Source organism: Sander lucioperca, chromosome 13 (assembly GCF_008315115.2).
Source record: "Sander lucioperca isolate FBNREF2018 chromosome 13, SLUC_FBN_1.2, whole genome shotgun sequence".
Classification (NCBI taxonomy): Eukaryota; Metazoa; Chordata; class Actinopteri; order Perciformes; family Percidae; genus Sander; species Sander lucioperca.
Window position 1 is genome coordinate 24,964,891 of NC_050185.1, and position 25,726 is coordinate 24,990,616.

A 25,726-nucleotide genomic window follows, 5' to 3' on the forward strand; every position below is an offset into this window, starting at 1 on the left:
CACTGACTGTAGACTAGCACCACTGACTTTAGACTAGCGCCACTGACTTTAGACTAGCGCCACTGACTTTAGACTAGCGCCACTGACTTTAGACTAGCGCCACTGGCTTTAGACTAGCACCACTGACTGTAGACTAGCACCACTGACTTTAGACTAGCGCCACTGACTTTAGACTAGCACCACTGACTTTAGACTAGCACCACTGACTGTAGACTAGCACCACTGACTTTAGACTAGCACCACTGACTTTAGACTAGCACCACTGACTTTAGACTAGCACCACTGACTGTAGACTAGCACCACTGACTTTAGACTAGCACCACTGACTGTAGACTAGCACCACTGACTGTAGACTAGCACCACTGACTTTAGACTAGCACCACTGACTGTAGACTAGCACCACTGACTTTAGACTAGCACCACTGACTTTAGACTAGCGCCACTGACTTTAGACTAACGCCACTGACTTTAGACTAGCACCACTGACTGTAGACTAGCACCACTGACTGTAGACTAGCACCACTGACTGTAGACTAGCACCACTGACTGTAGACTAGCACCACTGACTGTAGCACCACTGACTGTAGACTAGGGCCACTGACTTTAGACTAGCACCACTGACTGTAGACTAGCCACTGACTTTAGACTAGCACCACTGACTTTAGACTAGCACCACTGACTGTAGACTAGCACCACTGACTTTAGACTAGCACCACTGACTTCAGACTAGCACCACTGACTTTAGACTAGCACCACTGACTGTAGACTAGCACCACTGACTTCAGACTAGCACCACTGACTTCAGACTAGCACCACTGACTTTAGACTAGCACCACTGACTTTAGACCATGTTTTTCCTGGTCAGTGGCGGAATTGTTTTCTGAAACTGCAAAATAGCACCAGGGAACATTTGCGCCTGAACACGCCTCCTCTTTTTGCTGAACCGCCCCGGGGGCACAAATACATTCCCTAATTTACCTACGTCCGTCTGTGGAGGGAAAAGTCCCCTGTGCGTGGGGTGTAAAATAGGAATGATACATGCGTCGGTGTACAGAGGCAATTGCGCTGAGTGCAAGATAGGGTCTTAAATGTGCTGAGGGCGTGTGTGTGTGTGTGTGTGTGTGTGTGTGTGTGTGTGTGTGTGTGTGTGTGTGTGTGTCTGTGTGTGTCTGTGTGTGTTCGTGTGTACGTGCTTGTGTACGTGTGTGTGTGTGTGTGTGTGTGTGTGTGATTGTGTGTACGTGGTTGTGTGTGAGTGATTTCTGTAAAGAGTTTCTGTTCAGAGAAAACGAAAGTAAAGAGTCACATTACATTATGAACCTGTTCACTGTTGAATCACGTTGGGTTTATTTGCTTTAAGACATCACAAATGTGCTCACTGTCAGCAAACATTCTCCCCACCATCAAAACTGCCCCACCCATGTTTGACTAGCTACTACTACTGTTGAATCACGTTGGGTTTATTTGTTTCAACCTGCCTCCACACAGTACCATTCACCTCCAGTTCTTTTATTCTTCATTTAAAATCAGAAAGGTTTAGAGAGAGTTACCCTAAATATGTTCAGCTCAGCGGAGAAACATGCTTTTTAAAAAGCTGCTGTCTATGCCACACCTGCCAACATGGGGCTGTTGAAAATACTACGTGGTTCATTGGAGAAATTTAAAATATAGTCAAAGTGAAGTCAAAGAAATGTTTTCTTTCTACTAGTGTGAAAGATGTTTCTGTCTGTTAAGTGTCTACAGTGATATATTTCCCTCTCTGCTAACATGAAGTAACAAGTTCCTGTGTGTGTGTGTGTGTGTGTGTGTGTGTGTGTGTGTGTGTGTGTGTGCTTGAGTTCTTGTAAAGAGTTCCAGTTCACAAAAAACAAATTATACATGTGAGTCACATTTCATGTTGAATCATGTCGACTTTAATTATGTTGGAAGTTAGAGTCCTCTTCATCAGGGCCGGAGTTCAGAGTTTTCAAACCGTGTAACAGAACAACGTATTCATGAACGGCAGTTAAAATTATTTAAATTATGCTGTAGCTTATCTTTTTAATTTTGAAAAGGGCCGCTGAAATCTAAAATGTGTGTGTGTGTGTGTGTGTGTGTGTGTGTGTGTGTGTGTGTGTTGTTGTGCAACCCAGTGTCACGGCAGTTCGTGATATGGTCACGTAATTTAATCTATTAATTTGTTTTTTTTGTGATGGATTGCTTTGTTGTTTATTGATCTTTTGAAAACTATAACGCTACATCTATCAACATTTATTTAGATTTCATCATGGTATTCATTTCTTTATTTAAATAATATTATTTCGGTGTTATTACGATTACAGTATGCTGTAAGACAGAACTCTACGATATGAGCCGAGCTGGGCGCATGCGAAGCCCATATCCCACAATGCAATGCAGGCATTCATATCAGAGAATTGGACAGCAATCAGCAGGTCTTTAACACCAGTATCGCTTCAATGTACATATATTTAATCAGTGGTTTTGTCACTAGCAACAACACGTTGCTCAGCTTTGTTCCAGTAATGTACCATAATGTTTAAAAAAAATCACCGGAATACTACGGCAATGACGTTGTAATTACCGCTCTGCATCTGTGAAAGATTGTTGTACAATAAAAATACCATTAATGAAAAAAATAGTGTTTTATGCTAAGCACTTTGATTTGCCGTATATATATATATTATATATATATATATATATATATATATATTATATAAAGAACCTACAGTTGAGTGTTTAGAAATACAGCCTAATGGCTTGCTTGACTAATGTGCATTTATTTTGACTTGTACTCTGGTGAAAAACAAAAAATAAACTATAGACAAAGAGAAGCATTTTTAAATTTTATTTTCCATGCATTATTATTTAAAAACGCAATTTTCTAATTTTGCAGTTGATGAATGTTAATAGTAAAGACTAAAGGGAAAAAACATGTTAGGCTATGGTCAAAACCCAGCACACAGAGAAAACAACCACAGACTCAGAGTTTGGATGAACAAAAATAATTTTAATGAAAGTTCAGTTCACAAAGTAGCAAAGAAATGAAAATACTGAAAGGGTCTGTTCCGGACTGGAGAGGGGCAGGCAGTGGAATGTCCAGACGCTTCTTTTGCAGGAGTCCAAACGAAGTGGTGGAAGACTGGAGGTGAAAAAACTGGAGACACGGAACGCCACGGCAGCAGGTTGAATGGTGTGGGTCTGAGCAGGGACAAAAATACAGCACATAAGCAAGAGCAGGAGAAAATAGCGAGAAGACAAAAACGAGGTAGCTAACTGTAAAGGGGAGCCTAGTTACCGCACTGGTAGGTACAACGATCTGGCACCGGTGGAGAGCCGTGTCCAGGAATATATACTGCCAGGTTGATAGTGGAATTAGAGGCAGCTGTGCAGGTAACAATCAGAGGAATCGCCCGCAGCTGCACGGAGAGGTAGATCTGCCAGCCACGCCCCTTGACCTACTTTCAGCGAGTCTGCCACACACACATGCAGACACCACACACACAGTGGGGACAAACAGACATACAGACACCACTGACACAGTGGGGACAAAACAAGGGAGGAAAGGGACACAGAACGGAGAGAGAACAGCTGACCACATAACAACATGAGCATATTTATGTGTGGGACTTAAAATGTAAGTAGTGTAAGATTTAAAATCACACTGCATTATTAGTAAATTACTTTTTTTGAAATATCAATTTATGGTAGGCCTAACACATTAATTATTATAATCAGAAGATGATCCTCATATCAATCACCGTGGTTACAGCTTGTAGCCATCCTAACCTTTGTAGCCTTTACTGAGAGACTACCTTTTCAAAATTAAGAAGGGAATAATTTTAGGAAGCATTTTCAGGAAATTAAAAGGATAAGCAGATTGTTGCCGAGGTTTTTGTTCAAATAGTAAGATGTATATAGCTTTGTATTGGTATGTGTACATATACAACAAGTTTTGGCCTTTTTGTCACAAATCTACCTCAGCCTACTGCACACAGACACACGTACTTTTGCATTTCTGCTGAAACAGAGACCTGTGTGCAGTGGTGCCATGACAACAATCTTATTCAAACATTTCACAAGCTGAGGAAAGGGTGGTGACATGGGTCAGAGGGTATCAGAGGTCCTAAATGATGAACCAATCAATCAGCTCTGCTCCTATAGGCACCTTGGTGTTCATATGGACAACACCTGGCTGGAAGGCCCGTGTTGATAGTGTGTGTTATCATTTAGAGCAGACACTCACTGTGAATCAGAGGGTTTATGTTATGCAAAGCTGCATTACAGAGCATGTGCATTTGTCAGAAAGCATGACAATATCTAAAAACATCACATTTAAAACTTGCTTGTCAGGTCATGAAGGTTGTGGAAAGGAATAGAAACCAGTCTCTCCAGGCAAGCACAAAGAATATGGTCTGATGTTAATTATCCATGCCAGATGAGCTCTTATCCTCTGACAGAAGATATAAGGTACCCCAATGTAAACTTAACATTGGGGTACCTTTATTTCTAAATTATAGGCCTTTTCGGACCTACCACAATTAAAACTTTAAATAATGTTGCTTTAGGCTGCAGGGGTTGTGCAATATCTTCATGCATATAGGGTTGTGTGTAGGTTGCTCTTGTCACTGTTTGGGAAAGATGAGCAATAGATTGTGGCTGTGTGATGTGCTTCAGTCTGACTACATATCACTTTGTTTATGTTTTTTTATTGTAAGTATATGTCAGCTGTATGATAAAACTATATGTCAAGTGTTATATGTGAAGCATTTGAGCTCAAGGCAGATATCCCTCTGGGGGCAATAAAGTATCACCTGCAATGTGGTCTCCATGATGTAGTAAAAATTAAAACATTGTCGTAGGACTATAGCAAACACATCGTTGGGAAGGTCTCAACCTGGAGAGTAACATATGTCAGTCTGAAGAGGATACATTACTCCTGCTTTGAAATATTGACCTCTGAACCTTGAACCCAGTCCATGTTTGAAGGCTTGTCATTTAGCAACAGAAGGTACTACACACATAGGACCAGCTGTTATAGAAGGTACTACACACATAGGACCAGCTGTTATAGAAGGTACTACACACATAGGACCAGCTGTTATAGAAGGTGCTACACACATAGGACCAGCTGTTATAGAAGGTACTACACACATAGGACCAGCTGTTATAGAAGGTACTACACACATAGGACCAGCTGTTATAGAAGGTACTACACACATAGGACCAGCTGTTATAGAAGGTACTACAAACATAGGACCAGCTGTTATAGAAGGTACTACACACACAGGACCAGCTGTTATAGAAGGTCCTACACACATAGGACCAGCTGTTATAGAAGGTACTACAAACATAGGACCAGCTGTTATAGAAGGTACTACACACACAGGACCAGCTGTTATAGAAGGTCCTTCACACATAGGACCAGCTGTTATAGAAGGTACTACACACATAGGACCAGCTGTTATAGAAGGTACTACACACATAGGACCAGCTGTTATAGAAGGTACTACAAACATAGGACCAGCTGTTATAGAAGGTACTACAAACATAGGACCAGCTGTTATAGAAGGTACTACACACATAGGACGATGATGATATGACTGTAAGCACTGTCAAATATGGTAATAAGCTATTTTGATATTTAAATATTAGATTTTTAAAATCTGATGACACCAGTGTGGTCCCCATCCCAAAAAACCACAGGGTGTATCCAAAATTCTACACTGCCAACTTCTTCTTATGAGAAATATACCAATATACTTTAAAACTACAACTCCCATAAGAGATGCGCCACAGAACCTGTTACAAAGCTTGTGCACTTGTAGTTCTTCCGGGGTGGGTGGGGGGACATGTTCGACTCCTGTGTTTCTGCTGTCTGCTGTGAGTGGGCTTCATTCCATTTCAGATTGCCAGTACATGAGACAAATACATGAAACTGTATTTTATTCTTGTTATCTTCATTGTTTAAATCCTCAAATACAACGTTAAACAAAAACATCAATTTACGTATATTATGCATTTTTTATCGTCTTATCCACCGAGCGGTAAGAACTACGTCACTTCCGGAGTCTTCCGCTGATTTTTTTAAACGTTATTACTGCGAATAACCTACTGGAACAAAGCTGAGCAACATGTTGTTGCTGGTGACAAAACCACTGATTTAATATATATATTTGTACATTGAAGCGATATTGTCGCTAAAGAACCGCTGATCGCTGTCCGATTCTGTGAATGAATGCCCGCATTGCATTGTGGAACATCAGCTTTGAATCCACTCAGCTCAGCTCATATTGTAGTTTTCTGTTTTACAGCATACTGTAATATTTCAACGGACATATATTATTAAAATAAAGAAATGAATACCATGATAACACCTAAATAAATGTTGATAGATGTAGCGTTACAGTTTTACATGGTGAAAAGGCATGTAATAAAACATCAATTTCGGGATTTTATTAATAAATATAAATTTCTGTGTGTGTGTCTGTCTGTCTGTGTGTCTATGTGTGTGTCTATGTGTGTGTGTGTGTGTGTGTACTATGGGCATTGCAACACACCCAGTATCTCTCTCAAACTGCTCCTCCTCCAGGAATGAAGCAAGACTTGATAACTCCTCCCACTGTACATCCTGTTACATCAGAACTCAGACTAGTTTCACTTCTCAGGAAGTGAGAGTCAGACAGTCGTTGTCACTGAGCGAGAGGTGAAATGGCGCAGAAAGGAGTTCAGCTGGACCAGGAAACTATTTCTTGTTCCATCTGTCTGGATCTACTGAAGGATCCGGTGTCTACTCCCTGTGGACACAACTACTGCATGAACTGTATTAAAAGCCACTGGGATGTAGAGGATTGTAAGAACAGCTACAGCTGTCCTCAGTGCAAGAAGACGTTCACATCGAGGCCTGACCTGCTGAAAAACACCATGTTAGCAGATTTAGTGGAGGAGCTGAAGAAGACTGGACTCCAAGCTGCTCCTGCTGATCACTGCTATGCTGGAGCTGAAGATGTGGCCTGTGATGTCTGCACCGGGAGAAAACTCAAAGCACACAAGTCCTGTCTGATCTGTCTGGCTTCTTACTGTGAGAAACACCTTCAGCCTCATTATGAATCAGAGACATTCAAGAAACACAAGCTGGTGGAGCCGTCCAAGAAGCTCCAGGAGAACGTCTGCTCTCGTCATGATGAGGTGATGAAGATGTTCTGTCGTACTGATCAGCAGCTTATCTGTTATCTCTGCTCTGTGGATGAACATAAAGGCCACGACACAGTCTCAGCTGCAGCAGAGAGAGCTGAGAGGCAGAGAGAGCTCGAGGGGAGTCGACAAAACATCCAGCAGAGAATCCAGGACAGAGAGAAAGATGTGAAGCTGCTTCAACAGCAGGCGGAGGCCATCAATCTCTCTGCTGATAAAGCAGTGGAGGACAGCGAGAAGATCTTCACTGAGCTGATCCGTCTCCTGGAGAAAAGAAGCTCTGATGTGAAGCAGCAGGTCAGATCCCAGCAGAAAAGAGAAGTGAGTCGAGTCAAAGAGCTTCAGGAGAAGCTGGAGCAGGAGATCACTGAGCTGAAGAGGAAAGACGCTGAGCTGAAGAAGCTCTCACACACAGAGGATCACAGCCAGTTTCTACACAACTACCCCTCACTGTCACCACTCAGCCAATCAACATCCAGCATCCATATCCGTCCTCTGAGCTGCTTTGAGGACGTGACAGCGGCCGTGTCAGAAGTCAGAGATATACTACAGGACGTCCTGAGAGAGAAGTGGACAAACGTCTCAAGACCAGAGCTGAATTCTTAAAATATTCACATGAAATCACACTGGATCCAAACACAGCACACACACAGCTGTTATTATCTGAGGGGAACAGGAAAGCAACAGTAATGAGTGAACATCAGTCTTATTCTAGTCACCCAGACAGATTCACTGACAGGTGTCAGGTCCTGAGTAGAGAGAGTCTGACTGGACGTTGTTACTGGGAGGTGGAGAGGAGAGGAGAAGTTTCTGTAGCAGTCGCATACAAGAATATCAGCAGAGCAGGGGAGTCAGATGAATGTGGATTTGGACAAAATGACAAATCTTGGGTGTTATATTGTATCAACAACAGTTATATATTTTATTATAACAAAGTCCAAACTCCCGTCTCAGGTCCTGAGTCCTCCAGAGTAGGAGTGTACCTGGATCACAGTGCAGGTATTCTGTCCTTCTACAGCGTCTCTGAAACCATGACTCTCCTCCACAGAGTCCAGACCACATTCACTCAGCCGCTCTATGCTGGACTAATGCTTTATTGGTCTGGAGACTCTGCTGAGTTGTGTAAACTGAAATAGACAGAAGTCATTTAAGGGTTAAATTCTGTGTTTTAACTCTTCGACTTATTTAGTCTCCATGTTTGTTGCTGAGAGCTGATTGTTGTGACATTCTATTTTTTCAATGTTTTTAATGTAACACGTTTTTGTTGCTTTCATCAACATTTTTTGTCACTTTCTTTGACATTTATTTGCGTTTCTAAACTTTTTTATAAATTAGTTTGAGGGTTTGTTCTGCATGTATTGACGTTTTAGAAGTGATGAGATGTTTTGTGTTTTTTGAGAAAACCATTCGGGGAGCCCCAGAAGCTCTCAATGTGCTCAGTAGAGATCTGTTATTTTACCTTTGATTGTTGAAACAGCACGACATGTTAACCCTCCTGTTGTCTTCGGGTCACATATGACCCATTTTCAAAAGGTTTGTACGTCAGAAATTTGGGTTTCTTTCAACCAAATTGTCAAATAAATAACGTGGCTGGTTCCCTACGACGCTCTTCACAAGTTAAATAAATGATCCGTTCACTACTTTCATTGAATTTGGGTGTTTTATTAAATTTTATAGCATTTGAAAAAAGTGACAAAAATTCCGGAAAAAGCTTCCGAAACGCAGCGAAAAACATCGATGAAAACATCAATAAAGTGCCAAAAAAAATCTACAAAAACATCGTAAAAAGTGACCAAAAAACTTGGAAAAAAACAACTAAAACACCAAACGTGACAAATGTCGACAAAGAACAACTAAAATTTTGACCCAGAAAAACAGAAAGTTGCATGGTCGACAGGAAGACAACACAAGGGTTAAAAAAGCTCTTTACCGAGATGATGTGTAGATATTAGCTGTTGTTTGTTATTCATGTATTTCTCCACATTATATATACCCAGAAATCAAATCAAACTCAAAGTGTATTTAGTTTCTCTTCCACTGCATGGCTCTGAAGAGAGAAAGCACCAGACCTCCTTTATCCTGCACACTGTGTTCTCTTTGCGGACATTTGTAATGAAATCTAGATTTACATTTATTTGTTTGGCGGACCAAAATGTTGTTATCACAATCAATAAGTCATTCTTCTCTTTTACATAGCTGAGATTCTGGTTCTGATTCTTTCAGTGCGCTATCTACACTATATACTTAAAACTAAGTGTTTGAAGTGTGCAAGTAGGCGATGTAGGACTAGGTGGAGGGAAGTCCAGCTGGGAGGAGGTCTCGGGGAAGACCAGGACTAGGTGGAGGTACGTCCAGCTGGGAGGAGATCTCGGGGAAGACCCAGGACTAGGTGCAGGGACGTCCAGCTGGGAGGAGGCCTCGGGGAAGACCAGGACTAGGTGGAGGGACGTCCAGCTGGGAGGAGATCTCGGGGAAGACCCAGGACTAGGTGCAGGGACGTCCAGCTGGGAGGAGGCCTCGGGGAAGACCCAGGACTAGGTGGAGGGACGTTGAAATTTTTTTTGGTGTGTTCGTGTTATTCATTCATATATTTTTAAATGTATTCTTTTATTTTGATTGTTCGAAATAAAGATTTAATTCATTCATTCCTTTACATTGTTTCATCATAATTCAAGAAGTCAGGGACGTTTTAACGTTCAGCCTCAAATCTCACATTCCCAAATACTATTTACAACCTGAGAGCTGAAACTCTTCTCTCCCATGTTTCCCATGAGACCTGAATGCAGCATCAATGTTATAGGGTGTGACTCCTGTGAACAAACTGACAGCGTGTGATATTACATCTATTTAAATGTCTCTTTACTGATGTTGTGTGAAGTTTGGACATGTCTTCCTGCAGTGAACATCCCAGCAGGTTAACAAGTGAAATGTGTAAACTGATGTAGGACACAAGAGGGCGCCTTCATCCTGCTAATCAGGGATGTAGTGGAGGTTAGAGCTCCTCAGCTCACTTTGTCTGTAGGTTTTAGTTAACAACATGTTTTCAGGCTGATAGAAACCTTTTATAATAAACATGCAGTGTGCATTGGACTGGTGGAGGTTTGTTACTGCTAGTCTGCTTGAATCTAGGCTGAGTACTTTCTTTAAATAGGCTTCTCTGCTTCACTGTTACTGTATCTGCTGCCTGAGGCAGGGACGTCATCAGGCTTATTTAAGGGGTGGGTGAAACTACCCCCCCAATAATAATAAGAAAAATAATGATTAGATTCATCACTCACTACGTTGAATCAATCTTCCTTTGCCGTTCATATGACCCTTAACCTATCCCGGCCCATCACGTGATGCACTTCCATGGTGAAAAGGCATGTAGTATAAGATCAATTTCGGGTTTTTATTAATAAATATCAGATCAAACAAATCTCAATTTTGATTGGAAAGTGTATTATTTTAAACAAGCTCTACAGGATTGTGTGTGTGTCACAGTGTGTGTCACAGTGTGTGTTACAGTGTCTGTGTGCGTGTGTATCTGTGCGTATATGTGTGTGTGTGTGTGTGTGTGTCTGTGTGTCTTCTGTCTTCCATATCAGTTTTAAGTGGACGCTAGGATGCTGTTCTGGGAGGTAAAATTACTGAGTCTGGTGGCTTTGGAGAGAGCGGAGTAATAATATATTCAAAAGTTGAAGCACTCATCATTCAGAAGAAACCCTCTCAGGATGTGTTATTGTCCTAGGCCGAACTATATTTAATTTTTTGCAGAAACGTTAACATCCATCCATCCATCCATCTTCGTCCGCTTTTCCGGTGTCGGGTCGCGGGGGGAGCAGCTCCAGCAGGGGACCCCAAACTTCCCTTTCCCGAGCTACATTAACCAGCTCCGACTGGAGGATCCCGAGGCGTACCCAGGCCAGGGAATCCCTATAATCCACCTAGTCCTGGGTCCTGGGTCTTCCCCGAGGCCTCCTCCCAGCTGGACGTGCCTGGAACACCTCCCTAGGGAGGCGCCCAGGGGGCATCCTTACCAGATGCCCGAACCACCTCAACTGGCTCCTTTCGACGCGAAGGAGCAGCGGCTCTACTCCGAGCTCCTCACGGATGACTGAGGTTCTTACCCTATCTCTAAGGGAGACGCCAGCCACCCTCCTGAGGAAACCCATTTCGGCCGCTTGTACCCTGGATCTCGTTCTTTCGGTCATGACCCAGCCTTCATGACCATAGGTGAGGGTAGGAACGAAAACTGACCGGTAGATCGAGAGCTTTGCCTTCTGGCTCAGCTCTCTTTTCGTCACAACGGTGCGATAAATTGAATGTAATACCGCACCCGCTGCGCCGATTCTCCGACCAATCTCCCGCTCCATTGTCCCTTCACTCGCGAACAAGACACCAAGGTATTTGAACTCCTTCACTTGAGGTAAGGACTCATTCCCTACCTGGAGAAGGCACTCCATCAGTTTCCTGCTGAGAACCATGGCCTCAGATTTAGAGGTGCTGATCCTCATCCCAGTCGCTTCACACTCGGCTGCGAACCGATCCAGTGAGTGCTGAAGGTCACAGGCCAATGATGCCATCAGGACCACATCATCTGCAAAGAGCAGCAATAAGATCCCCAGCCCACCGAACTGCAACCCCTCTCCACCCCGACTACGCCTCGATATCCTGTCCATAAATATTACAAACAGGATTGGTGACAAAGCGCAGCCCTGGCGGAGGCCAACCCTCACCTGAAACGAGTCCGACTTACTGCCAAGAACCCGGACGCAGCTCTCGCTTTGGTCGTACAGAGATTGGATGGCCCTGAGAAAAGACCCCCTCACCCCATACTCCTGCAGCAACTCCCACAGTATCTCCTGGGAGACCCGGTCATACGCCTTCTCCAAATCCACGAAACACACGTAGTGAGGTTGGGCATACTCCCAGGCTCCCTCCAGGATCCTTGCAAGAGTAAAGATCTGGTCCATTGTTCCACGATCCCCTTTTTGAAAAGGGGGACCACCACCCCGGTCTGCCACTCCTTAGGCACCGTCCCAGACTTCCACGCAATGTTGAAGAGGCGTGTCAACCAAGACAGCCCCTCCACACCCAGAGCCTTGAGCATTTCTGGACGGATCTCATCAATCCCTGGGGCTTTGCCACTGTGGAGTTGTTTGACTACATCAGTGACTTCCGCCTGGGAAATTGACAACAATCCCCCATCATCCTCCAGGTCTGCCTCTAACATAGAGGGCATATTAGTCGGATTCAGGAGTTCCTCAAAGTGCTCCTTCCACCTGACACACTGAGGTGGCGAACGGTTTTCCAGAAGCACCTTGGTGCCGACCGAAAGTCCTTCTCCATGTCTTCTCCGAACTTTTCCCACACCCGCTGCTTTGCCTCTTTCACGGCAGAGGCTGCAGCCCTTCGGTACCTTGCAACTGCCTCCGGAGTCCTCTGGGATAACATATCCCGGAAAGACTCCTTCAGTCGGAAGGCTTCCCTGACCACCGGTGTCCACCACGGTTTTCGTGGGTTACCGCCCCTTGAGGCACCTAAGACCCTAAGACCACAGCTCCTCGCCGAAGCTTCAGCAATGGAAAACACATTGTCCACTCAGGTTTAATGCCCCCAGCCTCCACAGGGATGCACAAAAAGCTCCGCCGGAGGTGTGAGTTGAAAGTCTGTCAGACAGGGGCCTCCTCCAGACGTTCCCAATTTACCCACACTACCCGTTTGGGCTTACCAGGTCTGTCTAGACTCTTCCCCCACCCCCCTGACCCAACTCACCACCAGGGTACTCTGGTACCAAGTACACTTATGAGCATCCCTATGTTCAAACATGGTGTTCGTTATAGACAATCCATGACTAGCACAGAAGTCCAACAACAAACAACCATTCTGGTTTAGATCAGGGAGGCCGTTCCTCCCAATCGCACCTCTCCATGTGTTTCCATCATTTCCCACGTGCGCGTTGAAGTCCCCCAGCAGGACTATGGAGTCCCCCACTGGAGCCCCATGCAGGACTCCTTTCAAGGTCTCCAAGAAGGCCGAATACTCCGAACTCTTGTTTGGTGCACATGCACAAACAACAGTCAGAGTTCCCCCCCCACAAGCCGCAGGCGTAGGGAGGCGACCCTATCGTCCACCGGGGTAAACTCCAACGTAGCAGCGCTCAGCCGGGGGCTTGTGAGTATCCCCACACCTCACACTCACACCTTGGGCAACTCCGGAGAAGAAAAGAGTCCAACCCCTATCCAGGAGTATGGTTCTAGAACCGAGACTGTGCGTAGAGGTAAGCCCCACCAGATCTAACCGGTAGCGCTCCACCTCCCGCACCAGTTCCGGCTCCTTCCCCCACAGAGAGGTGACGTTCCACGTCCCCATAGCCAGTGTCTGTTGCCCGGGTCTGGTCCGTCGAGGCCCCTGACCTTCACTGCCACCCGTGTGGCAGCACACCCGACCCCAGCGGTTCCTCCCACAGGTGGTGGGCCCATGGGATAGAGAGATGGATGCCACGTAGCTTTTTCGGGCTGTGCCCGGCCGGGCTCTGTGGCAAACCCGGCCACCAGGCGCTCGCTGACGAGCCCTCCATCTGGGCCTGGCTCCAGACGGGGGCCCCGGGCTTCCTCCGGGCATGGTCACTCCATCTCTTCCTCGTTTTTTCATGGGGTTTTTGAACCATTCTTTGTCTGGCCCCTCACCTGAGACCACTTTGCCTTGGGAGACCCTACCAGGAGCACAAAGCTCCAGACAACACAGCCCTCAGGTTCATAGGGACACACAAACCTCTCCACCACGATAAGGTGATGGTTCCCGGAGAGGTTAAACATGTCAGCAGCATTTTAATGATGGTTAAAGGTGCTGTAGGTAGGATTGTGAAGATCCAGGACTTAGCCAAAAAATGTCAACATCGACAACTTCTCAGCCCTTCCGCTAAAGCCCAAACGGTCTCCTAAGCCCCTCCCCCCATAAGGGAGAGCTGTGCACGATAGAGTGGGGGGAAACCTATCTGCAGCTCGCGCACGGGGAAGGGAGAGGGGAGGACGCTATAAATTGCGTGTGCCTGAGTTGTGACTGATAAGATACCCCCCCCTGGCCCTGATTGGTGCATCTGAACAGTTAGACACCCCCCCTGGTCCTGATTGGTGCATCTGAACAGGGAGGGGTGGATTTTTGCAAATCTCATTACAGGCTGTAGGTGGTGCCAGAGGAGGCAGATTGTTTTTTAAATGACCTGCTTCATGTAGTTCTACTGGAACATATGGTCAGTTTCAGCAAATATGACAGAAAGTTAGTTTTATGAGTCTTACCTACTGCACCTTTAAGGTGGCGCTAAATCTATTCTATATATTTCACAGATTGTAGTTACTTTGCAAATTTGCTATTTACTAACAAAAAGCTGTGATTCATTCATATGTCCGTGTTCTGTGTTTGGATTTTTGTAAACAATATAAACTTAACAACAGGACAACTCAGTCATTTAGTGAACTGGGGAGCCGTCTCCAAACCCTCTGATTCTAAGAAGAGTTTACCTCCTAAAAGCTGAAGTCAGCAGAGTTTTTAAATGAGAAATGAGCTCTGTTGTTAACAAGTGTTGCTGCGTTCCTTATCGCATACTTTTTCTTTTTACTTTTAGTACAAACTGCAGCTTCTCTTGCGAAGTATGTACTGTTGCCTGCAGTACAGTCTGCAGACAATTAGTACTTACAACATTTTTTTCTGGCATACTAATGGTAGTATGGGCATTGCAACACACCCAGTATCTCTCTCAAACTGCTCCTCCTCCAGGAATGAAGCAAAACTTGATAACTCCTCCCACACACATCCTGTTGTTACATCAGAGCTCATACTAGTTACACTTCTCAGGAAGTGAGACTCAGACAGTCGTTGCCACTGAGCGAGAGAGGTGAAATGGCGCAGAAAGGAGTTCAGCTGGACTGGGAAACATTCTCTTGTTCCATCTGTCTGGATCTACTGAAGGATCCGGTGACTATTCCCTGTGGACACAGCTACTGCATGAACTGTATTAAAAGCCACTGGGATAGAGAGGATTGTAAGTACAGCTACAGCTGCCCTCAGTGCAGGAAGACGTTCACACTGAGGCCTGTAATGGTGAAAAGCACCATGTTAACAGTTTTAGTGGAGGAGCTGAAGAAGACTGGACTCCAAGCTGCTCCTGCTGATCACTGCTATGCTGGAGCTGAAGATGTGGCCTGTGATGTCTGCACCGGGAGAAAACTCAAAGCACACAAGTCCTGTCTGCAATGTCTGGCTTCTTACTGTGAGAAACACCTTCAGCCTCATTATGAATCAGAGACATTCAAGAAACACAAGCTGGTGGAGCCGTCCAAGAAGCTCCAGGAGAACGTCTGCTCTCGTCATGATGAGGTGATGAAGATTTTCTGTCGTACTGATCAGCAGCTTATCTGTTATCTCTGCTCTGTGGAGGAACATAAAGGCCACGACACAGTCTCAGCTGCAGCAGAGAGAGCTGAGAGGCAGAGAGAGCTCGAGGGGAGTCGACAAAACATCCAGCAGAGAATCCAGGACAGAGAGAAAGATGTGAAGCTGCTTCAACAGCAGGCGGAGGCCATCAATGTCTCTGCTGATAAAGCAGTGGAGGACAGCGAGAAGATCTTCACTGAGCTGATCCGTCTCCTGGAGAAAAGAAGCTCTGATGTGAAGCAGCAGGTCAGATCCCAGCAGAAAAGAGAAGTGAGTCGAGTCAAAGAGCTTCAGGAGAAGCTGGAGCAGGAGATCACTGAGCTGAAGAGGAAAGACGCTGAGCTGAAGAAGCTCTCACACACAGAGGATCACAACCAGTTTCTACACAACTACCCCTCACTGTCACCACTCAGCCAATCAACATCCAGCATCCATATCCGTCCTCTGAGCTGCTTTGAGGACGTGACAGCGGCCGTGTCAGAAGTCAGAGATAAACTACAGGACGTCCTGAGAGAGAAGTGGACAAACGTCTCACTGACAGGGACTGAAGTGGACGTTTTACTGCCACAACCAGAGCCCAAGACCAGAGCTGAATTCTTAAAATATTCACGTGAAATCACACTGGATCTAAACACAGCGCACACACGGCTGTTATTATCTGAGGGGAACAGAAAAGTATCAGTCATGAGAGAACATCAGTCTTATTCTAGTCACCCAGACAGATTCACTGACTGGTTTCAGGTCCTGAGTAGAGAGAGTCTGACTGGACGTTGTTACTGGGAGGTGGAGAGGAGAGGAGAAGTTTCTGTAGCAGTCGCATACAAGAATATCAGCAGAGCAGGGGAGTCAGATGAATGTGGATTTGGACAAAATGACAAATCTTTCGCGTTAGATTGTAACAACAACAATTATACATTTTGTTCCAACAATGTCCAAACTCCCGTCTCAGGTCCTGAGTCCTCCAGAGTAGGAGTGTACCTGGATCACAGTGCAGGTATTCTGTCCTTCTACAGCGTCTCTGAAACCATGACTCTCCTCCACAGAGTCCAGACCACATTCACTCAGCCCCTCTATGCTGGACTTCTTGTTCATTGGTCTTCTGGATCCTCTGCTGAGTTTTGTAAACTGAAATAGACAGAAGTCATTTAAGGGTTAAATTCTGTTTTTTAACTCTTCGACTTATTTAGTCTTCATGTTTGTAGCTGAGAGCTGATTGTTGTGACATTCTATTTTTTCAACATTTTTCATGTGTTTACACGTTTTTGTTGCTTTTTTCCATAGATGTATACACTAGTTCATTGGAACGAATGGGTCAATAGAGCCGCCATCTTGGAACAGGGGAGCCCCTCCTCTTTAATGCATCAGCGTCCATGTAGGCAAAGGTCTAACGGAAATAAAATCACCATAAATCGTCATGAATGCGATTTTCTAGTTTTTTTTGGTTCATTCCAATGGTCAGACATGTATTTATCATTGAGTCCAGAGAAAATTTAAGTTTTTGATATTAAGATAATCTACTTCTTATTTCAAAATATAATGCATAGTGCTAGTAGGTCTAAGTTTATTAGTCACATTCTTCCACTTGAGTAAACTTAGAACGAACTATCGCTACTTACCTTAGCCTACTGCATGCAAAACGGCTACAATGGTGTGACCAGGGCATGAAGTTAACTTTTTTGACCACCAGCCACTGTGGCAGGTGGATTTTTAAATCCACCTGCCACAGGGACTTTTTACCAGCCACTTTTTTTTTGTCATAAAGGTGAAAAACAGGAATTGCTGTGTCTCTATGATCCTATCCTGTCCTATTGATGGTAGCCTACTCGTGGACATTGCGCCGTCATCACGTGCTGTAGTGGGGGGGCCAGCCTTGATAATCCTGCATAGGGGCCCGGTGTTGGCTCGTTACGCCACTGATATAAGAGATGAGATGACTGACAAAATCAGGAGTAGCCTACGCCACCACAACAACAACAACACACTGGTGAATGCGCACCATAACACAAGAATTTTTTTTGTATAGTTCTTAAAAATAAATAAAAAGGAAACTTATTTTGGGGAGAATAATACTTATTACTATTAATTCATTACTCTGGGCTGAGATTTCCTAGGAACCAAAAAGCCTCAGGATGCTGCAAATGTTGGTAAAATATGAAAAAGGCTGTTGGATTTAAGACACAAAATAAGAATGTATTAAATGAATCAAATATGAACATATCTGTCATTGTCAGTGGCTTGTTAATCTTTACATTGTTAGTTAATTTCCTATCCTGGCCTGGGACACACATTCATACGGTTTGATAAAATACTTGTTGGACTTTAACTTATCATGAACTTACAATAACGAGAGTAGCTGTCCTCAATTTAGGTCATCGTGTAGGTCTCATCTGCGTTTTTTCCTGCATCCACCGTGTGCGTTTGTGTGTGATTGTGTGTGATTGTGTGTGTGTCTGTGCGTGTGTCTGCGTGTGATTGTGTGTGATTGTGTGTGATTGTGTGTGATTGTGTGTGCGCGTCAGTCGCGGGGGAAACGGAGCAGCCCCGCCCGCTGCAGAGAGCCGACAGTATTGAAACAGCAGCAGGTTCAGTGACAGCGTACATTGATGTTAAAATGTATCCATGTTGGCAGGACGGTCTAAAATGTTTTGCATCACTCAAATCTCATTGGCTACCCGCCAACGTGGCAGGTAGATTGACAGTTTCACCCGCCAATCACAAAAGTTACCCGCATTTGGCGGGTGGGCGGGTGCCAATTTCATGCCCTGGGTGTGACTATACATGTTAATTTAAACATTTAAATTGTATTGGTTTATTAAATATGATACACAAAGCAATTTGCAGGTGGAAGCAAATCACAAATTTGAGAGGAATGTGAAAGTTAGATAGTTGAGGTGCCAAAGACAGTTTCATCTTTTCTTTATTCCTGTCCCGCAATACTTTTGCCACATTAAATAAGTATGTACTAAAGTAGTAAATACATCTTAAATAGCTAAACAGTTGACATTTTCATAAATTCTTGACCAGCCACTTCAAACACAACTGTAGATCTTCAATATTAACCCTAATATCAGTTCACACACATAACGTTAGGCCTATCGCCATGGTAACGGTAGTTGTAGTGGGTGATTTTCTATCCAACAAGCTATTAAACAAGCTAGCTAACGTTACATTACATTACACTAACATAGCGAACTTTTTGTCATGACTAATTCATTAATTACTCAGCATCATTTCTATTTGAGAAAAGAACAACTTCATCCGATGTTTAATGTGAATAAGATAGCATTGAACAGCCTAATTAGCTACATTCCTGTCAAAACCCGATGTGACTGTGACTCTAGTGCAGATCCTGACGTACAGCAGGCAGTGGACCAAACCACTGTGAGGCAAGGGAGGGGGGACTCAAAATGTTCCTAAACTTAAAAAGCATTTTTTGGGGTTTGTATTGTTTTACTACTTACACATATATTTTAAGTATACATCATTATGTTATTTACAATACACAGCCTGGTTTTAATGATATTTCTAGGGGGGGGGACAACCCTTAGAAGGGGGGGGGGGGGGTCCTGACCCCTCTGACCCCCCTGGGATTTACGCCCTTTACACAATGTTAATGTTCGATATATGTCCGTCCATTGTGACACACACAACTTTGATGCCACGTTCATGAAGTGCCTCCAAGGCGTGTCGAAGCAAAATCCTCTGTGTATCTCTAAGTGAGCTTATGACGTTAAAGGCAATGGGCATTTTCCAGTGACCTTGTAATCCAACTACCATGAACACTAGGGCTTCACTTGCCACTCTGGTCTCATCTATCCCACTGCCAAGATCCACAAAACCAATCATTGTCTGTTTGTGTGAATCGTACTGCACTTGTCTCCTTATAGACATGCCATCCAAAACAAGACACACTCGACCATACCTAACAAGGTCTTCGTTTTTCCGTCTCTGTAGCATGTCTAACAGCGATGTGTTTAACCCAGGCTTAGCATCCACAGTCTGCAACCATCTGTTACAGGTAAAGCAATAAACAGAACACATATTGACATCTCAGTTTCATCTATTTCTGACAAATGTGAAGTTATAGAAAATATTATACTTACTTTAGAAGAGTGTGAGGATGTGGGAGTGGTATCTTCATGGTTTCCCTCAAGTAAGTGTAGGCTTTAGGTCCATGCAAATGCGGCGTTAAAGCAAATTCCCTCTGAGCAGGAGTGAAGGCATGGTTGTGCTTGAACAGTTCAACTGGAAGGTATGGAAGGTTCAGGGAAATAATCATTTCATAATAATAAAATTATATGACATATTTCAGATGGATTTAGAGACAACTTGATCATTTGCATTTTTTTTCTACGACCAACAGAAAAACATTTCTCAGGTAACAATACTGAGACAGCAATCAAACTGTGTGAGATGAGACATACTACTACAACAGGGCTCCAGACTAACGTTTTGCATTGGTTGCACTGGTGCGCCTAACTTGTTTTATTTAGGTGCACCAGCACAAAATTTAAGTGCACCCAAATTTGATATAAAAGTTTGTAATCAGTTGTGTGGCTTATTTCTGAACAGTAAGCCTAAATTAACTAAATTCCATAGCCTAGGCAGGTTAGCAACACAAACTTGAGAGGTGCAGTACAGCAAATCAACTTAACTTGTTGCTGCGCGGCACACAGCTGCAGGTTAAAAATTGTAGTTGTACCGATCAAATTGGTCGCACTCTAGAGCCCTGTACAAAATTATAAATGCTACACATCGAGTCAGCCAACCAGAGTAGAAATCCAGCTTTTGCTCCAGTTCCTCCGTCAGCATCTTGTTATTTTTTAAATCCTCCAACAAGGAGCCCACTATCTTCTTTTTTCTTCTGAAATGTGTAAACTGATGCAGGACACAAGAGGGCGCCTTCATCCTCCTAACCAGGGATGTAGTGGAGGTTAGAGCTCCTCAGCTCACTTTGTCTGCAGGTTTTAGTTAACAACATGTTTTCAGGCTGATAGAAACCTTTTATAATAAACATGCAGTGTGCATTGGACTGGTGGAGGTTTGTTACTGCTAGTCTGCTTGAATCTAGGCTGAGTACTTTCTTTAAATAGGCTTCTCTACTTCACTGTTACTGTATCTGTTGTCTGAGGCAGGGACGTCATCAGGCTTATTTAAGGGGTGGGTGAAACTACCCCCCCCCCCCCAATAATAAGAAGAAAAATAATGATTAGATTCATCACTCACTACGTTGAATCAATCTTCCTTTGCCGTTCATCTGTTTGTGTCGTGGTGTAGTGTGTCTGATTTATTTCTATTTCACTGTAAACTGGTGGAAAAGGCAGAATGTTAGAGGGAGGCTATCAAGCGCCCGCATGCACGGTGACATTATGCGGATGAGCGACCTAGAGAGTGACTGAAGAGAGAGAACGCCTGCACTGCTAACCCAAAGCAGTGAATCGGAGAAATAAAACGTTTTTCGCTGGTTCAAGTCCCCGTAAGGACCAAAGTACGGAGTGTGGACTGGTAGCTGGAGAGATGCCAGCTCACCTCCTGGGCACTGCCAAGGTGTTCCCAAAGTGCCCTTGAGCAAGGCACCATACCCCCACTTCCAGTTGCAGCCCACTCACTCTAACATTTCTCCATTTGTGCAAGAATAGGACCTGAACATGTGTGTATTTCAGGCCTGTGTGTAGTAACAACAAAGTGTTAATTGTAATTTCCCCACTGGGGATTAATAATAATAAAAAGTATAAAGTATAAGTATAAAGTATGATCATTGGTGTAAACTGGCAGCTTTCAGAACGCTGCAGATCTCTGCGTTGCAAAAAGCTGCAGGTTTCAACTCATCCAGAATCTTTGGTCTGAACTTGCTACTGCACACACAGTGAGTGACACACAGTGAGTGACACACAGTGACATTGTAAGTTGATTTTAATGACTTGCTAAACTTTTGCTACGTTTACTTGAGGTAAAGGAAATGGGATATTTTAGTTGGCTATGGAAAACAACAGTCTAGCTAGAGTGAAAGAGTGAAAAACCAGAACTAGCCGGTATCTCAAGCTCTATATTCTTTGCTGTTAATACAGCCTGCTATCTCTATAGTATTAAAAACAATATCAGTCTCCACAGAATGTTGTCACTGAAAACTGAATGTCATAGTGTCCCTGTTAATGCTATTGGACCGGGGTACCCTTCAGTTCATTGACCAGATGGACATTGGAAGATATTTTAGGAGAGAGGGAGAGAGAGAGAGAGAGAGAGAGAGAGAGAGAGAAGCAGGAGAGTGGCAGGGCAGATGATTCTGATTGAGGTCAGTAGTGGTCTACAGGTCTAAGGAAATGTGGGCCATTTGGTTTTCTTCTAACAGGCATTTGTTGCCAGGTAAAGGCACCACAGCATAGCCTGAACTAAATTATTTCATATTTATTATATATGCTATATTCTGACCGATTTAAAATTGTGCATTCATTTGCTGTAATAAAGCCTAAATGTAGGCTAGGCTATACATGAGCATATATACCCACAGATTCACACATTAAAATATACTATAATAATACATTAAACGCAATAATACATACATAGGCTACATGCATACATAGGCTACATGCATGCATAGGCTACATGCATACATAGGCTACATGCATGCATAGGCTGGCTACATACATAGGATACATGCATACATAGGCTACATGGCTACATGCATGCATAGGCTACATGCATACATAGGCTGCATGGCTACATGCATACATAGGCTACATGGCTACATGCATGCATAGGCTACATGCATACATAGGCTACATGGTTACATGCATACATAGGCTACATGGCTACATGCATGCATAGGCTACATGGCTACATGCATACATAGACTACATGCATACATAGGCTACATGGCTACATGCATACATAGGCTACATGCATACATAGGCTACATGGCTACATGCATGCATAGGCTACATGGCTACATGCATACATAGACTACATGCATACATAGGCTACATGGCTACATGCAAACATAGGCTACATGCATACATAGGCTACATGCATACATTGGCTACATGCATACATTGGCTACATGCATACATAGGCTACATGCATACATAGGCCTCCGCATAGCAATCAACAGCTTATAAGATGAAATATACGACAATGACTATTTATTAGTTTATTCTTTTCAAAACATTGAAAAATGTGACAAAAACATCAGGAAGAGTGACAAAAGTGTAGAAAAAGACGACTAAAACGTTAAAAAAAAAGATTACTTAAAAAGTTTGACCCAGAAAACAAAAGGTTGCGTGGTCGACTGAAAGAAAACACAAGAATTAAAGGGAATAAATGGCTGCTGTTGGATGATGTTGAAGGAGCAGATTTAAATGGCCACGCTGTTCTCGATGCGTCCGGGACAGAGGTACGGATACGGCAGCTCCAGTTGGCTGTTGCGCTCTATGATGTCATCAGAAATGGCCTTGAGCTCGGCCTGCACCTGCGCCACCAGCCTGCGGTGGGCGCCGTCTCTGAAGACCGCCTCCTTGTAGTGACACAGAGGAACCTGCAGGGGGAAACACACACACACACACACACACACACACAAACATATGCACACAGACACACACACACACACACACACACACACACACACACACACAAAGACACACACACACACACACACACACACACACACAAACATATGCACACAGACACACACACACACACACACACACACACACACACACACACAGATGCGCACACACACACACACACACACAAACAGACCCGCACACACAGACACACACACACACACATACACACCAAACACGCACACACAGACATACACACCAAACACGCACACACACACACACACACACACACACCCGCACACACAGACACACATGCACACACACACACACACACACACACACACACACGCACATTGGTTTTGTTGTATTTGGTCAAAAATATTGTGATATTTGATTTTCTGCGTATCGCCCAGCTTTAGGTGGAGCCTCACAAAGTTGACGGCGGGCAGCGACAGCACGGTCAGCACCATCAGGACGCGAACGCTCGAGTTCACGTCCGGCAGGAAGGACATGATGTCGTCCTCCTTCACCGAGCCTTTGACCTGCGGCGGAGGACGGGACATGAAGGCCGGACAGTTTGGAATCCAGAGAGCGAAATCCAACTGGAGGAAACACACACACACACACAAAGAGAGACAATAATTTCATGTTAGTAAATAACAGATATGAAAGGGTAACTTTGGTATTTTTCAACCTGGACCCTGTTTTCCCAAGTTTTTGTGTCTAAGTGACTGATGGGAAATAAAAAAATTGGTCCAGTATTACGAAAGAAACAAGCTGTAATGTAACCCTACAGGACTAATGTTCAGCATCAGTTAGCGTCCACTAAAAGTTCTGTTGTTGCCGCTGACAGACTCAGATTATTATTCTAAGTGTCTGACAACATTATGAAAGGATCCCTACAGAGATAGACCTTTTAGTTAAAGAGTAAGATCCTTTTAGTTTAACATGAAACAGCCCCGAAATCACCATCGCCAAACTCCACCAGACTCCATGTAAATAATCAGGACTTTTAGCATCGTAAAACACACTTCATTCAAAGTGGACAGAAACTAAATCAAACTATCAAAAGCCGTCTTGGTTCATCTTTCCACTGTTCCAACAATCACCACTCTGGTTTGGTTGAAATAAACCCTTAATTCACCCATTTACATGTGGAAATATGCTGGCTCTATACACGCTAAAAGTAGTGATTATTTACATGGAGTCTGGTGGAAATATGCTGGCTCTATACACGCTAAAAGTCCTAATTATTTACATGGAGTCTGGTGGAGATATGCTGGCTCTATACATGCTAAAAGTCCTGATTATTTACATGGAGTCTGGTGTAGTTTGGTGATGGTGATTTTGGGGCTGTTTCACGTTAAACTAAAAGGATCTTACTCTTTAACTAAAAGGTCTATCTCTGTAGGGATCCTTTCAGTCACGATGAAACAAAAAACTGTCCAGTGGAAGAAGAGTAACTTGAGACAATCTTGTTTTACATCGAGACAGAATATCAGGATGGGAACTACAATATAAAGTCATGTGAGCATCCTGTAGGAAGTCCCCCACCTGGGAGAAGTTAACGGCAGCGTGTAGAGCTGAACAGGTGAAGATGATCATGGTGACGAACTTTGACACTTCTGCTTTGGTCCGAAGAGACGGAGGGAAACCTGAAGAAAACACACTACAGGTGAACACGGTAAAGATATCAGCAGGAAACTTTTTATTGATTACTGGCATGTTTACAGTGTGGTATTAGTATTTTTACTCAAGTACAGGATCTGAATACTTCTTCCAGCGCTGGCTGTAACAAACAGATACTGTACCTGAGCTGTTGTTGAAGCTGTGTGTGTTGAGCTCGGTGAGCCAGTGTTGAAGCTCAGAATCCTGCTGGACCGCGTCGTCTCCACGGTAATACAGGTCTACCCAGCTAATCACAAACCTGCAACACACACACACACAAACACACACTTTGGCGTAACATTGTAAAGTTACGGTGATGAAAGAAGTAAACAACTCAACGTCTGTTTGAATCGGCCCGCTGCAGAAACGTACCTACAGATTGGTCTGTTTTCAGCCAAGAAATTGGGGTGTTTTGTGTGTCTTTGGCTTGGAAACGTAATATTTATCTTGCAACACTGCTTGTTGTACTAATCCTACATTTCCCATGAACACTGTGTGGTGACACGTCATAAAACTGTCGGCTAAGTGCCTGGCGTGCGGTGTCGATTAAATTAAGTATTAAAGTTATTAAAATGAAGTGTTCAGGTGCATTCTGGGCGTGCTGGTCTTACAGGGAGGTGTGTTCAGGTGCATTCTGGGCGTGCTGGTCTTACAGGGAGGTGTGTTCAGGTGCATTCTGGGCGTGCTGGTCTTACAGGGAGGTGTGTTCAGGTGCATTCTGGGCGTGCTGGTCTTACAGGGAGGCGTGTTCAGGTGCATTCTGGGCGTGCTGGTCTTACAGGGAGGTGTGTTCAGGTGCATTCTGGGCGTATTGCTATCTTGAGGCAGCGGGAAGTGATGGCACCATTGACCAACAAAAACCTGGTCTAAAGTCAATAACGCAGCATTTCATT

The 25,726-nt window shown here is 44.0% G+C and overlaps 3 protein-coding genes, 1 long non-coding RNA gene and 1 pseudogene across 10 annotated transcripts in view; 2 read left to right on the forward strand and 3 right to left on the reverse strand.

The window, feature by feature from the left end:
* LOC116062750 (complement C1q-like protein 4) overlaps window positions 1-25,726 on the forward strand; it is a 222,943-nt gene that overhangs the window by 63,779 nt on the left and 133,438 nt on the right. The window contains exon 6 of one of the 4 annotated variants that reach the window (XM_035990851.1): window positions 16,148-16,161. The exons of 2 other annotated variants lie outside the window; for them this stretch is intronic. In XM_035990851.1, the coding sequence (XP_035846744.1) occupies window positions 16,148-16,161 (14 nt within the window). The remainder of the gene's footprint in view (window positions 1-16,147; window positions 16,162-25,726) is intronic. One more of the 4 variants, XM_035990852.1, reaches the window with a different exon arrangement.
* Window positions 1-25,726, reverse strand: part of LOC116055009 (E3 ubiquitin/ISG15 ligase TRIM25-like) — a 247,759-nt gene that overhangs the window by 53,221 nt on the left and 168,812 nt on the right. The window lies entirely within an intron of this gene.
* Window positions 816-20,386, reverse strand: LOC116054992. Its single transcript, XR_004894910.1, has 3 exons — window positions 20,376-20,386; window positions 14,670-14,672; window positions 816-1,083 (listed from the first exon to the last, which is right to left on the reverse strand). It is a non-coding gene; the product is annotated as an uncharacterized LOC116054992 (long non-coding RNA).
* LOC116054991 lies at window positions 6,662-13,692 on the forward strand (annotated as a pseudogene).
* The window catches only part of LOC116054988 (hydroperoxide isomerase ALOXE3-like), a 27,661-nt gene continuing 24,663 nt past the window's right edge, over window positions 22,729-25,726 (reverse strand). Inside the window, exons 12-15 of the mRNA XM_031306742.1 lie at window positions 24,977-25,092; window positions 24,720-24,820; window positions 23,597-23,767; window positions 22,729-23,137 (exon numbers count right to left, since the gene is read on the reverse strand). Of these exons, the coding sequence (XP_031162602.1) occupies window positions 22,958-23,137; window positions 23,597-23,767; window positions 24,720-24,820; window positions 24,977-25,092 (568 nt within the window). The 3' untranslated portion in view covers window positions 22,729-22,957. The remainder of the gene's footprint in view (window positions 23,138-23,596; window positions 23,768-24,719; window positions 24,821-24,976; window positions 25,093-25,726) is intronic.